The 17,563-nt window shown below is 59.9% G+C and overlaps 1 protein-coding gene across 1 annotated transcript in view; it reads right to left on the reverse strand.

Moving 5' to 3' along the window:
- The window catches only part of SMG6 (SMG6 nonsense mediated mRNA decay factor), a 109,127-nt gene that overhangs the window by 69,492 nt on the left and 22,072 nt on the right, over positions 1–17,563 (reverse strand). The window contains 2 exon segments of the mRNA XM_035561099.2: positions 11,096–11,241; positions 14,749–14,810. Coding sequence (XP_035416992.1) covers positions 11,096–11,241; positions 14,749–14,810 — 208 coding nt within the window.

A 17,563-nucleotide genomic window follows, 5' to 3' on the forward strand; every position in this document is an offset into this window, starting at 1 on the left:
TGTAGCGCACATGTCGAGGGATGAGGGGAAAAAAATAAACAGACAGACAAAAGAATGAGGACGCTCTGCCAATTCCAATTGTGCAGCTTTTCTTTTAAATGCTTATCAAGCTGAGAAAGAGCAGAGTTCTTGGAAAACAAGGTTTCCTTTCTTCCGATGCCAGTGTCAAACACCCTCAAGGACGGGTACAGCACAGGCGCTCGCTGCCTGCCGCCCTCCCGCAGCCGCCGTCCAGTCCCATCCCAGCCACCCCTGGAAGGGCTCGCGAGCAACAGCCCCGGCGTTTCTGGTAAAAAGATTGCTGTGCTTTTTTTTTTTTTTTTTTTTTTTTTATGAATCTCCGATCTGGCTGGGTTCAAATTATGGCCAATTACCCACCGACACTTCTCGCTAATAAAATAAATTTTTACAGGCCCTAATTACTGCTTTCGCTGAACTGCTCTACAGGAAGCCGGAGCGCTGCGGCTCTCCAGACGGCAGCAGACGGCGAAGCGAGGCACCGGCGAGCGGAGCAGCGAGTGACTCAGAGGAGACGAGAGCTGGAAGGGGGGAGAGCTCGCGCCTGGCCGGAGCTGCACCGGTTCCCAGCACCCCGTGCACGGGGCCCGTTGCGGTGTGTCCCCCCCCCCAAGGCACGGCACCCCGCTACCTGTGACGCAAGGCAGGCCTCCGGGCCGGTACCGTGGGCGTGAACCGGCGGTGAAACTGTATTTGGAAAGGGGATGACATTGTTATTTGGAAACGGCTGCACGGGTCGCGTGTGGCAGGGAGCCGTGGCTCAGGGCTGCGCTTCCCCGCGGGGCTGCGTGCCCGGGGGGACCGGCCCCCGCAGCGGGGGGACCCCGAGCAGGGAGGGAGGGAAGGCACCACCCCAGCTCGGCTCCCACCTTCGGCTCTCTGTTACAGCTACGGTTAATTGAAAGAGACAGAAGCGTAGGCCAAACCAGCAGAAATGTACAAATTCCTCTGCAAAACGTGAAGCGTCCGGGCTCCAAGAGCCCGCTCCCAGCTCCGCGCGCGCTCCCGCTCGCCAGCGCGGCGCGGCCCCGGAGGACTTCCTGAGAATGAAAAACGAGCAGGAACCCCGGAGGTGACTGCAACCCGCAGCCCGGCCCTCCCGGCTCGAGAGCTCGCCGGCAAGCCCCGCCACTCGGCGAGGCGGCACGGACAGCGGGGCCGCTGCACCGGGGCCAGGGAACAGCCGGGACGCAGCGGGAGAAGCGCCGGGGGCGCAGCGCGCTGCAGCCCCCGCGGCCCCGGGCTGCTGGAGTCTTTCAAAGCAGGGCTGCCACGCAGGTATCCGGGCTCGGCCGGGGAACCGCGGCTCTGCTAGATTGATTAATTTTTTTCTTTCTTAAGCGGGATTACTTTAATTTTCGAGGCCTAATGGAGTCCAGCTGCGACGGGGAGGCGAGGCTGCAGTAGTACAAAGGCAGGCCTTTCCACGCTGGTGCAAACTTGCACAACAGTCGCCGCGCACACGCACGCGCACGCACACACAAAGACCTATAAAAAGGATGCACTGCAGCGGGATATTTTTAGTCCTGACAATACAGCACTAAAAATACGACTTTGCTAATACATCACTACAGAACTATTCCCAGTGTCCATTCAGGAACGGTTTTAAAACATTTATTTTTGTTTCCTTTTGCAATGGTCAGAGAGGAGGGAGAAAATAGAAACTCATTGATAAGAGGAAACGAGAGAGACATGAAAAATTGAAAACTACCTAAAAGCTCATGGAGAGGTTTATTTTATTAGTTCTTAATAAATATCTTGCAGATTTCCTCAGGAAATACACCAGATCACATGTAAAATAGTTTGGTACTGATGTCAACTGTGTCAGCATATGAAATCTATTAGGGTGAAGCCACAGCAGGGTGATCAGCGTGCTGAAAAACTGCACGGCACTGAGGCGAGGGGGGGCGGGGGGAATCTCACGGCCCTTCCAAATTCTTCGAGAGGTAAAAAAGTCAGCCAAGACGCAGAGAGAGAGAAAAAAAGATCCCACATCCTGCTTTGCGCTGCCAGCAATGTGAAGTGCCCAGAGATTAATTCTATGTCTGGCCTGGAAATGTGACTTTAAAGCATGGAGGGAGCGGGGAGGAGGAGGAGGAGGAGGAGAGAGGAACGAGAAGGCCAGGCTAACGGGGACTGGCACCGTGCCACCGCCCCCCCCCCCCCCCCCTTCCCCTCCCCGAGCCATGTTTCAACGTAGACAGCAGTAAACCCCAGCAGACAGCAGCTCCGCGCGCGCTGCCAGGGCCTCGCACCAGCTGCAGCGCGTCTCGCGCTCCGCGCGCAGCCCCGGTGCAGATGGGCCCGCGAGCGGCGCTTCCGCCGCGCCTGCCTTGAAAGCCACCAGCACATGTGGCGGCGCTGCGCCGCTGCTCCCCGAGGCGGGCCGGGCACGCCGGGGGCCCCGCTGCCGGCACCGAGCGTGAGGTCTCGGCAGCCCCTCGGCTCCCTGGGCCTCGCTCCGAAGGGTTGGTGCTGTTCCCAACGCGCCTTTGGCAGCCGGCGCCTCCTCTCCGGGGCCGTGCCGTTAGCCGGAGAGCAGGCGCGGCTTACGCAAGCTTCCCCGCGCTGGGGTCCGGCGGAGAAGCACCAAGAGTTCACGGAGGCTGGGTCAGGAGTTTGGGCGGGGGCTGCACGCTGCCGGGGGTATGGAATGAGGGACCCTAGCACGTGCTGGAGACCCGTGCCAACCGCAGGACGTGTGCCAACAGCAGGGCTGATGGCTACGTGTGCCCTCGGCACGCCGCCTGCCAGCCGGCCCCATGGCCACGTTACCAGCAGCCGCCACACGCTGCACCCAGCTGTGCCAAACACGGCGCTTTGCTACCTGAAGCACCTCACTTCAGTGCTGTCCCTCGCCTGGGGATAAACGGCCCCGCTCCGTCCTGTCCTGGCTGCGAAGCGGGGCCGAGCATCCCGTTAGCCGGGGCGAGTCCCGAAGGCCGGGTTTAAGCAGCCCTCTGCAGAGCAGCCCGTCAGACAGCAGGGGCAGAGCCGGCGCCCTGCTGCCCAGAGCCTGCCCCATGGGCACACGCGGTCAAGAGCGGGCACTAATCGGGGAAAATCAAAGGCCTCCATACATGAACCTGAGTGGGGATCACCTTCTGGCCTCAGACACACGTATAAGTAGAAACGCAGCCCCGGTTGTGCTCGCTACTGACCTCAGCATTAAGGCAAGAAGAGATCCCACCAAGCCCCCAGGGGTGCTCGCTCCCAGCCGAGACCCACCCGGTGCCGGTACCCGCTTTGCCGAGGGGCTGTGCCCGCAAGCAGGTGGGGAGGCCAGAGCTGGCACCGACCCCGGAGGGAGAGGCAGGAGAGGAGCCCACAGCCCCCGCTGGGCAGCCCCGGGGAGGGAGATGAACCTCACCGAGCTGGCAGGTTGCAGCTGAACCCGCACAGGGCACGGGCACGGGGCAGGCAGCCCTCCTTGCCTACACCTGGCAGGCTATAAAACAGCCCCACAAGCTCAATCAAGAGTTTTACAACTTCACAAAGCACCATAATTAGCCTAATTATCCGACGTTCTCTCGGAGAATTAAATAGAAATACAGTAATTGACTCGGCGTTGCTTAGAAGCACGAGGAAATCAAAGGCGCAGCGCACATTAAAGAGGCAGAAACATCTCTTTAAAAGTGAGAGGATTTCCTGTCACGGTACGAACATCTGAAGCCTCCCCAAGCCGCTGCACCTGGGGTGACCCCGCTCCCGCTCCCTCGCACCCCTCTCGCTGCACACACCAAAGCAGAGGCGAGGCAGAGCCCCAGGACAGCTGCGTCAGGCACCTCCCTTCTCGCCTCGCAGCAGGAGGACGGACGGACACTGCGTGCCAGCACTCCATTTCCTGCCTCTCCTTTCATACGGCGACGCCGCTTCTTCCCACTTGCCGAAAAACAGGGGTTGGGTTTCGGCACAGGCAGAGCGAGCCCGCGCCTCGGTGGCACCGCAGCGTGCGAGCCCCTCCGAGCCGACCCCGCGGGGCAGCGGCCCTGCTCCGACTTGCCGTCGGGCGGCAGAAGCTTGGCTGGGAAGCGGACTCGGGCTTTGTGCTTACGAATCGTTTCCCTCCCTCTGTTGCCCTGAAACGAGATCCCGGTGTCGCCCTGCCATTTGGTGGAACCGCTTAAGGGGCGGGCAGGCCGGGCAGAAGCCCCCCGGTGCGTTCAGCTGACGCCGCTCCCCGGGGACTTGCACCACGCTCGGGCTGGAGGGCAGGACTGGAGAGTCTGACACACCAGCAAGCGCTCGGTTTCGCTGGAAACCTTCCCCTTCCCTGCCACAAAAGCCTCGCTCGATCTCTTGCCTCCGAAGCCGACGGCTAGGTTTCAGAAACCTGAACTGCAAGTGGAAATTCCCTGCCGCGCGCTGCGCAGCGCAGCTCCTGCTGGCACTGGTGGCAGGGGGAAAAATGTCACGTGGGCTCTGCACACACGGCTCGCTGAGGAGTCTTGCATCAGAGGGCAGAAGCCAGCAGCCAGGAAAATAACTCCAATTACGGTAAATAAATCCCCAAATATGTGACAATTTGCCTTTTAAACAGGAAACAGAGGGGAATAAGCAAAGGAAGACTTTGGTCTAAACATTGCTGCCACCAGCCTCAAGAGCCCAAGAGCGAGGCTCTGAAGACACGTCTGGGCCAAAAGCGTTTTACCTGGGCTTTTCTGATGTGTTTCAAAGGCTGAGACAGCTTCCTTCCCCCAAAGGAAAGGCGCCTGCAGTTCCCGGCAGCTGTGCCAACCTCCAGCTCTCCAAGCACTCGGAGGAGCAGCCCTGGCTACCACCCTCCGGACACGTGCGTGACCCTCGCGGGGCTCCGTGTGAGCGACAGCCCGGCGCGGCACAGGAAACGTGCGCTGCGCGGTCACGCACACCCGCACCACGTCAGCGCTGCTCTCCTGCTCACGTGGCGAAGCCTGGGCACGGCCAGGAACAACCGTGGGCAGCTGATGGAGTGTAAAAGCCCTGCGCACACACGCAGAGAGCTCTCCGTACCTGCGTGCTCTCGAGAGCCTCCACGGGAACACGGGGGAGGCCGACGGAGACCGGGCCCGGGCGCTCCTCCTCCGGGTTTCCTCCTCCCCTGCTTCACGCTCGGACCTGAGGCAAATGAGAAGAGCAGCGCCACGAAGGGAGGGGAAGGATGAATTTAACGACCGGTTCCTCCAGGCTTAAAGGCCTTGGGAAGCATTATGTCTTAACAACACCTCGCTAAAGCCAGAGCCAGGCAGTCTCGCAGGGAAATGGCACGCCGCGGCTGCCAGGTGCACGCTCGTCATCTCGGGACAGATGCTTCAGCCTGCGCTTGCTGCACGACAACCCCTCAGAAAGCCAATTAGAAAACCCCCTTGCACCGAGGGGGCCGCGTTCGCATTACAAAACCGAGGCCCCAGGCAGGTGGAGGGCCCTCGGGCTCCCAATGGCACCCGCTGCGGCAGCTCAGCCCCCCAGACGCAGCCCCCAGCAGTCCCCCCCCCGTGCCGTGCCCCGAACTGCCGCAGCCCACGGAGCTGCCAGCTCCACGGGGCCGGCTGCCCTCCGGTGAAGCACACATTTGCCACGCGAGGAGGCAAACTATGAGAAAATGACTCAGTTCTGCTCCCCAGACAGGGGAAGATCAAGTTGCTGCTTCTGCTATCTACAGCCTGAGGTTTATTACGCTTTGTTTTGTGCCTAATTTTAAAACTCCACCAAACCAAGGCAGCCGTCCACAGCACTGCTTTATTTTTAAACTCACTCAGATGCACTGGACTCCCTTGTGATCGACTCCCAGCACCTTCTGCCTGCTCCAACATGCACGATGTGGTTAGAGCCTCAAGAGAGGCCATTGAGATGTGGCTGCAGCAGCAGAGCGCTACAGGCTTCCGCCGAGCCTTTTTCTGACGCTGCAGTGAGCTCTGAGCAAAGCTGGGTTCCAGCCATCGGAAACCAAACCAGAACCATGAAGATGGTCAGAGACGAGGCCCGGTTCTGCCGCCGAGGGCAGACACCACCAGCTTCTGCAACGTCTCCGGGGATATTTTAAGGGTTTACGCTTTAGCTCGTAAGGCCGAGCAGCTGCGGTCAGCAAAGCGAAACGTGCTCCGCTCCGCTCCGTGCGCGGTGGCAGGACAGCAGTGGAGCAGCCACTTGTAAGGAGCACAGCCCGAATTTGGGGGGTCCTTCGGGGTCGATGCGTCCCCTGCAGCCAGGCTGGGGTGCTGAACATATGTGGCAGGAGAAGGAAGGGAATCCTGTGCCTGCTAGAAGCTGCAGTTGATGCCCGCCGACCTGGGGATCCTTTTCACGTCTACCAAACAGACTCAGGCAAGACCAACGTCAGGTTTTTCAGCCAAGGAGGGCTGCGCATGGCACCGAACCCTTGCAAAAACTACAGTTAGTGGACGCTCACACACATAACGACAGCTCTGTGTTAGGCAGGCAGTGTTTCTGTTCCACGGGGCCTGTGCAGTGCCGACCTACTCGGTACTGCTGCAATGACACCGGTGACTCTGCATTGAAGCCGTACCAGGGAGCAGCACACAATCCTCCCTCCGTCAGCCTGTAGAGCTCCCCCGGCCAACCTCGCCTCGGACAGCAAAGCAGACCTTGTTCTCCCACAGAGGCAGCCCCAGCAGGGCTGCAAGCAAAGCCCAACCCGACCCCGGCCGCCTCCACAAACCCTCCTCGCGCCCCCGTGCGCTCCGGCAGCAGGAGTGCCGCCCCAGCCGCAGCTTTTCGTGGCCAGCCTCCGCCAAAAGAGCCCCGCTAGAGGCACCGGGCCCTGCCGAAACCCCCTTTGGGCAGCAAGGCCGGCTGCCTGCTCGCTCCTCAGCCAGAACCTCGCCGTGCCTCCGCGCCCCGACTCTGCTCGGCCCCGGGGGACGCGACTTCACTCCCGGCATGTGCTGAGGATGCACATATGGCGTTCCCCCCCCCCCGCCTCTTCCACCTAAGCCCGACCTCCCTAACAAACTCCACGCAGCGCAACGCGACGGGCCCGAGAGTGCCAGAAGGCATCCAGGTGCTGCAGCCTGATGCTTCACACCCGCGGCCAGGCAAATTTGCTGGGATTTCCGGGAAGTGTCTCTAGGGTGCCCCGCGCTGCGCCCCCACTTTGGTGCGCGCTTGTTAGGAATGCGGGCCCGTCGGGGCGGGGGGGAGAGGGGAAGTTATTCTGGTGGTGGCCTATGAATAACATCCAGTGATTTATAGGAAGTATAATCCAATAATACAGTAAAATAAAACAGTGTGTCTGAGATGGGTTTGATTCCAGGAATTATAAAACAAATTATTAAAGAGAGAGAGAAAGAAAAAAAAAAAAAAAAAAGCCTCAGAGAGGCCAGATCGGAGTAAATTGGGCACAGATGGGCTGGGAGGGGGTTTCTCCCTCTCCCCTCACCGAGATGCCCCTGCCGCAAGCACGGCTTCAATTAGTCCTTTCAGAAACCAGAGTTTTATTTCCCCAAATTACAGAATTAAAAAAAAATTAAAATTCTTGGAGTGTTTGTGGTCGGGATAAAGGGATCCAAAGCTTCTCTGCAACTTGATTGTGCAGATGGCTACCAAACTGTTAAAAGGGCCACCCCGTGAAGGGCCCGCCCCAGCTGGAGCCCAGGATAGCCCCAAAAACCTCAGGAGTCACCAACCTCCCCTGACAGAGCGCTCTAGCGACCGCACGGCCCTGCCATGCAGAGCACCCACGTCTCTCTGCCTCCTTCCCATCGGTGGGCAACCTCGCCGCCCACGGTCAAGGTCCCCAGGCTGCTTTTTCACACCTCCACCGCTCCTGCCACGAGCTGAGGCAGACCTTGCTGCGCGTCCCCGCGGACAACGGGGCGGTCGGGCTCACCGGGAGGAACACGCTGCTCGGTGCTGCACCGCGGGGGGAACGCTTCACGTGGGAATTCTTCGGCTTCCTCTGTCAGAGAAAACAACAGCCCCGAGCCATCTCCCGGGGTCTTCCCAGCGCTGCCTGGCTCCTCACAGGCAGCTGCGACCAGCTCCAGCGCGCCCGGCTCTGCTCCGGTGGGATGAACGCGGCTCCGGCGCTCACGGAGCCGGCACCTGCATGGGAGGAGGCCGTGAAACGCCACGTGCTGGTCACAGCTGGGTGCAGCTGGCTCTGAAAAGGGTTTAAACACCCCGCTGCACCCCAACAAGTCAGCCCGTCGGATGAGCAACGGGACATCTTGCAAAGGCAGATTTAGGAAAGGGCTAGCCGCAAGCAATGAGGAACACAGAGACATTATTGCAGACACAGTGATGTAGGAAACCAATGCCAGGGCAAAGGAAAACGAGTAAAAAGCAAAGAGCAGATAGAAACCGCTGCCCACAAGTCTCCAAGCTCCTGTGCTGCCTGCTGCTCCACTGAAAAATTGGGACAGGCCGAGCATAATGCGCAGAGAACAGGGGAAGCTGATACCAAGAAAGGGGCCGGGTAGGTGTGAGGCATTAAGTCCAAGGAAGAAGAAAAGTGTTTACTTAAGTGTTTGGTTGTTAATGCTTCCTTTTTTTCAATTCCCAAATCAGTGCTCAGAAATGTGTGTCAACTGGCAGTACGTTAAATCATGCCAAAATTCCCCACGCCACGAGCGCTTTGCCCACCCCACCACCCCACGGCTGCTAGCGGCACCCCCGGATCCCAGCATGAGGAACTCATCAGAAAACAGACACGGGGCAAGCTTGCGAGTTTCTCAGGAGCAGCTGTGGCTCCAGAGACCTGGAAATACATGGGAGGAGAGGGAGGGGAGCACATACCCCGTGAGATATCTACCCCCAGACAGCAGGGAAAAAAGAGGCTCCCAGACAGACCTCCCTCGCTGGCCCTGAACCCCCAGGATCTCCTCCTGCTACTGCGAGCTCGCAGCTGAAGGTCAGACAGGCACATGCGCTGGGAAGGCCACAGCCACGCTCCGATCCCAGATTCGCGGGAGGATTTCGGTAGGAGGGGATCTCTGGAGGTCGCTCGGTCCAACTGCAGAGCTCGATCCAGCTCCGCAGAGCTCGGGCGGCCAAGCCCTGACTGCAGCGAGCGCTGCTCGCGGCTCCCCACCGAGGCTCCCCGGCAGCCGGGATGCAGGCAGGGCAGGAGAGCGCTGCCCCGCGCCCTCCACACGCTCGGGTCGGCCCCCTCGCACCCGCTCCCGCTGCTGCCCATGCGGCTGCAGCCCGGCGAGGTGACTCTCGTGCTGGGAAACGGGAGCCCGCACCTTCCCGACAGCCGTGCCTGCCGCCTGCTCCGCTCGGTCCCCTGCCCGCAGCAACCCACACACCGGGGCAGGAGCCAACACCCTTCTCTCTCCCTCTGTGCTGGGCACTCGGTAATAATTCAGCAAACTTTCCTGCTCGCCTTTTAAACTCCAGGCTCTTTGCTTTCTGGTTTTTTTCCCTCTTCCGCACCCAGCTCCCAGCACTTCTCAGTATCACGGCGTCGGCGCCGAGCCCAAGCTGGGCTCTGCCAGCACTCAGCGCACGAGCGCTCGGAGACCACCAGAGCATTTGCGCTGACAACAGAATTTGCTTTGCCAACAATATTCTTAGCAATGTTTTAGGGTCACCAGAGCAAGGAGCCCTCGGGGAACTCCTTTAAGGGCACGAAGCCTCAGCTGGCAGCCGCCGTGCCATCGGACCTGCAGGCATTTCATGACCACCACCACCTGCTCCGCGCGAGGTCTGCAGGTCCCCAGCAGGAACGAGTTTTGCTTTTCTCTCGAGATCAGAAAGCTGGGAGCAGCTGGCAACTACTCACCCGGGAGGCAGGAAACTCCGAGAATACTTATTTTTCACATGAGATAAAAAGTGCTCCCTTTCTGTCACTCACTCACTCACATCCACAGCTCGGCTGCGGATGGAAGAGCCGAGCCCAGTGGTCTGAGAGCTGGGATCGCTTCCAGCTCTGCCACGGGGGCTTGCTGCACGGCCCAGACAGATTTCTTCCTCTCTTTACCACCCGCTCCTGTCTGCAGCACAGACACGGCTATTAATATACCTACCGGGGGGCTGCGCAGAGGCATTGCTCATAATCGTAAAGCACTTTGCAGCTTAAACATAAACACGCCGTTGCCGGTTGGCACCCGGCAGGAAGGAGGGCAAGTCCTCGTACGAGGGCTGCCGGCTCACCCAGGGCTTCCCCCGCCTGAGGAAGGTTCCTGCGAGGCAGGCCGGGCACCCAGCACGGGGATCTGCACGTCCCAGCCCTCCTGCTGCCGCCAGCTCGCTCCATGCGCTGACCTCAGCCCCCAGCCAGCGGTCTGACAAGTGGCCAAGTGGCTCACGAGGGAGAAACCTTCCAGCAGCAGCTCCTTGGGGCTCCGCCGCATCGCCCACGCGCCGGCTTTGACTGAAGGCCATCAGCTGGAGGCTTCCACCTTTGGGATCCAGCTCCTAAGCTGTTGGCGTGCCCGACGCTGCCTCCTCCCAGCCGGGGAGCGCGGCCCCAGCCCTGCTCCCAAATGTGTGGCGCGGGCTGAGCCAGGCACCTGCTGCTGTGCAGGGACGGACACATCCCCTGGAGGCACAATTCCAAGCCCAGTGGAAGGGATTCTGCTTTGGTGGCATCACAGCACAAACCCAACAACAGCAGGGACCACACAGAGCCCCCTGGGTGGCTGGGCGATACTGGACGTGCTTCGTCCTCCGGGTGCCTTACCGTGGGGCGCAGCCTCCAGCCCAGCAGCTCCCACCGCACGGCTCTGCTGCCCTCCTGGATGGACGCAGTCGCAGGCAGCGCCGCTCTCCCAACAGCCAAAACCTCCCGGATCCTCCCAGCCCTCTGGGTGCCAGCGTGAGCACTGAGCAGGGCCCAAGCTAACTGCGGGGAAGGCAGAGCCGAAAAACGAAGCCCTCTGTCTGTGCCTGCTGACTCAGGCTCCAGGGAGACGCAGCGCCTCCTCACTGCACCGTGCTACACACCTCACCGAGGCCCTTCTGTACAGGCCAGGGCTCTTTTGCTGTCCCTGCACACGCCGACACCCTCAGGCATCCACTCGGCTTCCCCATCAGATGCGTAATTCCCCCCCCGCCCTCATCCAGGAGCAGCTCGACCCTACAAAGAGCGGCCGCTCCCCAGCCCCGGCTCCCTTCGAGCAGCACGTGGTACCTTTGGGCTGGGAGTTGTACACCGCAAACATGTTGATTGCCACGAGCTGGAGCATGCGGGTGCTTCCGATGGGAGGTGGGCTGTGCTGCAGCAGGACCTGGAACTCCCTCAGGACCTCTTCGGCCACCGCAGGGAACGTCTCCATCCTGCAGGGAGAGAGAGAGGCTGGAGAGCGCAGGCTATGCCCCGGGGCCGGTGGCACAGCTCCCTCCGTGCCGCCTTTCCCCGAGGAACGGGGACCCCCCCAGCTCTTGGGGGGCTGCCTCCCGTCCCAGAGCCGCAGGGAATCACCGCCTCGCAGCGAAGGTGCAGGCGGTGCGAGGGAGACAGCCGAAGCCTTCCTCGGAGAGGGCAGCGAGGGATTGCTCTGTAACTGACAGGCAGCATTCCTTTGGCAGGAAAACGCGGCCTTTATGAGTCATTTCTGACCAACCATTTTTTTCTACTGACTTCTACCAAGCCGGGAGGGGTGCCAAGAGGCAAGAGGCTCACTTGGACCAGGAGCAGCCCATGGGACAGAAACCTAGGCTGCAGCGAGCTGCACACACTGGTGCCACATTGCGGATGTGGCAGCTCCACCGCCTTGAGCTCTGGCCAGAGCACGCTTCCTCCAGTGCCTGTCCCGCTCGCTCGGGACAGGACCCCACAAGAGCCCCAAGCTCCACGCTCCCAGCACGGTGACCGAGTCCTTAAATCCTCACCGCTTGGAGCCCTGCTTTGCCCAGGGGACAGCAATTTGCAGATGAACACCCAGCCCCGTCCGGCTGCTGCTAACGCCAGCGCCGCAGCTGGGCCCCGCAGCGCTGCGAGCGCTCGTCGGGACACGGCAGTGCCACGGCCGGGGACGGGGTGAGCTTTCATCGCCGCTCACAAGTGCCCGTGGAAACGTGACACGTTTATCCTGCTCTTCATCTGGCGTCGCCGAGGGAATCGGCTGAGGTTACGTAGCAGAGCTGATGGATCCCCAGCAATCCCCCAGATGAACTGGGGTCAAAAACCAAACCAGTTGCAAAGAAGAGCACAGGCGGGTTGCAAAAATCACTGCCACGTGGCTGCCCACAACAGCCCTCCCCTGAGACCTCACCTGGTATCCCACAAAGGCATCTTTATCACCAAGAAGCTGCCAAAAGCTTTGTAAATTAGTGGGGGGGGGGGTGGAAAAAAAACGGTTCTCCCGGCCCGTTGCCTCCTCTGCTGAGCTTGCTCCAGACCCGCCAGGAACGAACGCTGCTCTGGCAGCAAGTGCCAGCTCCAGCGATCGGTGACACTGAACTCGGGTGCCCCCAACGGGAGGGAGGGAGCCCAAACCTGCAGCGGGTAAGGCGTCTGGAGCCAGGGCAGGCAACCTCAGGGGCCTCCATAGCAATTTCCTCTGTCTTTCCCCCGAGAGATGCAGATCTTGTGATATCAGCACGCTACAGGCTGGATTAGCAAGCTGCTTCTGGTAAGCCACATGGGCAATTCTGCTGGGCTTCCCCAACAGACTTTCAGGACAGTAATAGGCTCTATTTTTAAAGACAGAAATGGCTTTCTTCTTAACCATATTTCACAGCTGCCTTTCAACAGCCGGTTCTACCTGGCAGCAGGGGTACCCTCTCCCCTGGCACCGTGTGCTGGAGCAGTTCAATGCCACCGTGACATCCCCGCTGTGACAAACTTGTGCTCCGGAGCTGGGCAGGACGGAGCAGCTCCGCCAGCCCAAAAGTGCTGCTCCCCCTCGAAGAGGCAACTTCCCTGGACTTGGGGCTCAGCCAGGGAATTAGAGCAAACCGATCGCTTCGGAAGACTTCCTAATTTTGAGAAATCTCAGCCCCCAGCCAGCACGGCCAGCAACATCCTCCTAGAGCAGAAAGGACACCGGGGCCGGAGGAGCCCTTTGCAGGATGGGTTGTTAGCGAGGAGATGAAGGTTCGTGCCACGGAATAACAACCAGAAGAAGTTGTGAGGGCTTCCTCAGCCCCGCCAGCTGTGCTCTGATTCCGCCGCACATCTGGAACGGCACGCGGTAACCCCACTGAGCTCAGAACCGGCAGGTCAAGAACAGAGCGGAAGCTTTTAATAAACTGCTTACCTGTGGTTTTAGGAGCAAAAGAGCCCGATCACTACATCAGCAGCTTTTCCCTACTTTTTACGGATAACTGACTATAGATCCTGCCCAGAGAGGACTCAGCTAGTCCTCACCTTTTACCTATATCGAGCACGGAAGCTATTTAGCAGGGCTGGACAATTTCTCTTCCTGTGTCATGGTATTACTTTCTAGTTCCCTTCTAAGTACTTGAGGGGATATTCTGCCATTAAACATCCTTGGGTTTTCTAAATGACTGTCCTGGGAAGCAACCGCCTCAAAAGCTGCATCTTAATTTCACAAAAGTCTCGGGAGCCAAATGTGCAAGCAATCACTGCAACATCCCCATTAATCCCCCTGCTGGCACGCATTCAGCCCGGAGCTCGGCCGCGAGCGTGGCCCGGCGGAGCCGAGCACCAGCAGCTCCCTGGACGCTCTGCCCTGCAGCACAGACACGCTGCGGTTCCCAAACCTTTCACGGGCTCTCGCAGCTTTCCTCCCGATTTCCTGCGGGCAGGAGGAGGACATCGAGTGCTGCCTCCTTGCTGCAGGCCGGCCTGCTGCCCCCAAGCAGGTAACGAGGGCTTTGCGATTCAGGGAGAGATCCACAGCCATTGGGATTCCACATGGATTGCTCTCCCCCTCTCCCTCAGACACTTGGCTCTCCAGCGGGTTGTCCAGCGCTGCCCCTGCTTCGTTGCTTTATGAAGGGTGCAAAGTCAAGGACGTGCCCCCCTGAGTAGCCGTCCCAGGGAGTGCATCGTGTGGAACAAGTGCCACGGCTTTAGGGTGCACGAGACGGGGTTGGTGCTGGCGTCCTGCACCCTCTGCTTCCCCTCTCCTAGGAGGGAAGGGGACAGGTCCCCCCCCGACACCTGACTCCGCCTGCGGAGTGGGGACAGCTCCATGGAAGCCTGTCGGCTGCGAGGCTGAGCTCTGCTCGCCGGGTCAGAAGGATGTCCCCCGGGCTGGGCCCGCAGCCCCGGCCTGGATCAGGCTCGCTTTGCTTCAAGGAGAGCTCTCAATTATTTGAAACCAGCTTATGACAGACGTGGCCAAGGGGCACTTCGTGTAAACCCGTTCCCACAGCTCTCAGCTGCGAGGCTTCCCCCGAAATGGCAGCGAGGAGACGAAGGGCGAAGCTGGTCTCGATGTGCCGCGGACCATCCTGCACCCTCCTGCCCCCAGAGAGCCCCCAGAGCCCCCTGCCCGCTGGCTGAGGGTGGGGGCAGTGGGAAACGAGGGGGAAACTCCCGAGATTAACGGGGAGGGAGCATGGTTTGGGGCCAGGAGAGGGAGAAAACAGCCTCCGGTCCCGCCCGTGTGCGGATCAGCTGGCTGAGCTCAGCCTCTGCCAGAGGGTCCTGGTGCACGAGCAGGATCAGGCCTTGAGGTGGGGGAAGAAAGAGCCCCAACAATAACCAGCGTGGACCGGAGGGCGGGTAAGGAGAATAGGAACCAGGAGGCTAGGCCTGCAAGAATTCACACCCTGTGCCCTCAGCTCCAAACACAGCTTAGTTGCTAACAATATTAAATTCCAAAAAGACTTGTAATGTAGGAAAATAAAATAAACATCCTGCACACTTACCCAATCCTGGTAAACAGCTTCCCATGGGCATGGAGAAAACTGAGGATGAACCTTTTGTTCAGCTGCATGGGAAAAAAAAAAAAAGAGAGAGAGAGAGAGAGAGGAGAAAACAATTAAACTCTCTCCGATTTCCTGTGAATTAAGAATGTCCCCAGTGACAGAAGAACCTGGCCTGGATACTGGGGGTGGCACTGGAGATGGGAACCAAATGGACATGCCCAAACTCTTACAAACATCATGCATGCAGGCGAGGGCAAGTGCCAAACAGCTGGATGCGGAGCGGGGAGAGGGCGGTGGAGACACAGCACCCTCTGCCGGGACCTGGGTGCTCGCAGCAGCCCGGCTGGGCTCAGCGCCGCCAGCCCCAGGCACGGCGCAGCTCCGCACCCGGACCGGGACCCAGCAGCTTCTGCAAAGGGTGTCCCAGAGCACGGCGCTTCCAGCCGGTGGCGAAAAGAAACAGAAATACAGAAGCGACTCGGTCGGCGCTCAGGTTGGCACAGAGCTGAGGGCAGCCCCTGGTCGAGGCGGGGAGGGAAACGCTCATAAAGCTCAGCAGCAAAGCTCGGAGCGCTTCTCTGTGCCGTGCCGGGGCAGCTTTCAGAAGCGAGGGGTTTTGGGGTGATGCTGTGCCCTTGCGTTTAGCCCCAGCCTTAAGCAAAGGCAGAGAGGGAGCCTGAGTCTGGATTTATCAGAAAAGCCCCCGCGAGCCTGCAGCACCGAGCCCGGGGCAGGGCTCATTATTTCTCTTGTGAGCTGGTGGAGCAACGTGGAGCCGAGTGGATGCAGGGAAAAGTCCAAAGCACATGGCGTAAAGGCAGCTTCCTGCCCCACTTGGGTCCAATAACACCAAAATCTAACTGAAATAAATGCTTGCTACCACTCGAAGCCACCTTTGCTAGCTCAGCAGCACTCTGGGCTTTCCCCATCCTTATCTGAACAGCTCTGAAGAAGGCTGGGGGTAAAGTAAAAAGTCACTTTGCCTGGCCCTGGAGGTGGCTGTGTCGCCCTAGGGATAGCCTGGCCTCTCTCTTACCTTCTCCACCACGAGAAGCTTCCAGCTAGCACCCACCCGCCTGCACAGCCTCACTGCCGTGACAAAAGCCAGGCTCCGAGCCCTGCTGACCGGCAGCGGCCCGGGTCCAAATGCTGCAGCTCCGCTCCCATTCCTGCGAGGATTTGTCGCCCTGAACCCCTCTGCTTCCACTTACGGGGGGAGTCAGGAGCACGGAGAGAGGAGCAGGACAGCAGGAAGGGCTTCGGCAGTGCCACGTGCCCGGGAGCTCCTCCTGCCTCATGTGCGGAGCTGCCCCGCTCACGCCGTTACTCACACGAGCTGCTCCTCGGTGTAATTAACCCGCGCTGCGCTCCCCGAGGACCCGTGCAGGAGAAGGATGCCCTGCTGCAGAGCCGCTCCTGGGCCATGTGCGAGTTTCAACATAAAGCCTGCCTCATAAAACAAGCCAGACCAATTAAACTGGCCCCCGCAGCAAGGGGTTCTTGCTTGCTCGCTATTTTACTGCTGCCCTAAAGAGCCCTTTCCGCTGGAACCTGACTTTATTTGCCACCATTTTATTAACTCTGCAGATGAAAACCCAAAGAGGCCGGGGAATAGTGGGACGGCAGAGCAAAGCCCTCGCTCGCTTTGCCAGCCAGGTTTGGACGGCTGCTTCTCCGCCACCCTCTTTAAGACACCGAGGCAGCTCAGAGCTCGAAACCGTTAACGTTTTCCTTCAGGCGACGCCCTGTGGAGGTGGAAAGCTGGTTTGTGACCAGCTCCGCGGCTCCAGCTGCTATCAGGCACCCCCGAGAGCTGCAGCCAGCTCCCGGCCCCGAGCTCAGGTGCGGGAGCCCGGCGGTGAGCAGCGCTCTCCCCCTGCTCTCTTGCAGGCTGCAGGAGCTGCAAGAGGGGCACCGTCAGCTCCGTGCTCCTCGTTGAAGGGATGTGGAAAAGAGACGCTGCCTCCATCAACACCCAGGGCCCCCGCCTGAGCCTGGAAAGCCCACGGCAAGGCTGACGAGCAGGTGGCACGTAGGGGAAATAAGAAACAAGGGCAGCAGTTCACCTCCAAGGCCCACGTTCAGCCCACAGCCTCGGGAGCACTCACCCTGCAATCCTTGCAGCCCTTTACTGGCAGCGGGGGAGTACCAAAACTCCCCACCTTGAATGGAAAGTGACGCCCACAGAGGGACACGCACAGAGCCTTCCCGCAGAGACACCCGGCTCCGGGAGGGCTGGGCAGGACCCGGCTGCACCCAAACCTTCTCAGAGGGAGCTCCAAGCTCGGCCTTTTCACCTGCAATGCCGAGGACTAAGCGGCCACACAGCACAGGACCCGGTGCCGGGACGTACACCGGTGCATATAGCGTTTATTTTTTAAGAGGAAGCAGGATACCTGCCTCTGGGAAAAAAGCAGGTTTCGTGCCTCCTGCCAACTTTAGCGTGAACCCAGCAAGCCCAGGCCGAGCCCTGTGCGCCCCGGCACCGTGGCATCGCGAGCAGGCACCTTTCGTGCTTCTTTCATCCCTTTTTTCTCTCACAGCCTCGAGGTTTTGATGAGCTCATCGCTTAACTTTGGACCTTTCATCTCCGAGTTCACGCGAGGGCCACGGGCTGCTTTGACTGGGCTTTTTCTCTGAATGACTCGTCCTGGAGTGACTCACCTGCCCCTCAGCCTCCGGGAGCCAAGCGCCGCTTCTCACGGCGAGAGGGAAACGGCGACTTCCACCCAGCGGCGTGGGGCAGGGAGGAGGAAGTCCCGCCGCCCGCCGTTCTGCATTTTGCGGAGCGAAACGCTTCCCCGAAGCCCTGCTG

This window comes from Cygnus atratus, chromosome 20 (assembly GCF_013377495.2).
Source record: "Cygnus atratus isolate AKBS03 ecotype Queensland, Australia chromosome 20, CAtr_DNAZoo_HiC_assembly, whole genome shotgun sequence".
NCBI lineage: Eukaryota > Metazoa > Chordata > Aves > Anseriformes > Anatidae > Cygnus > Cygnus atratus.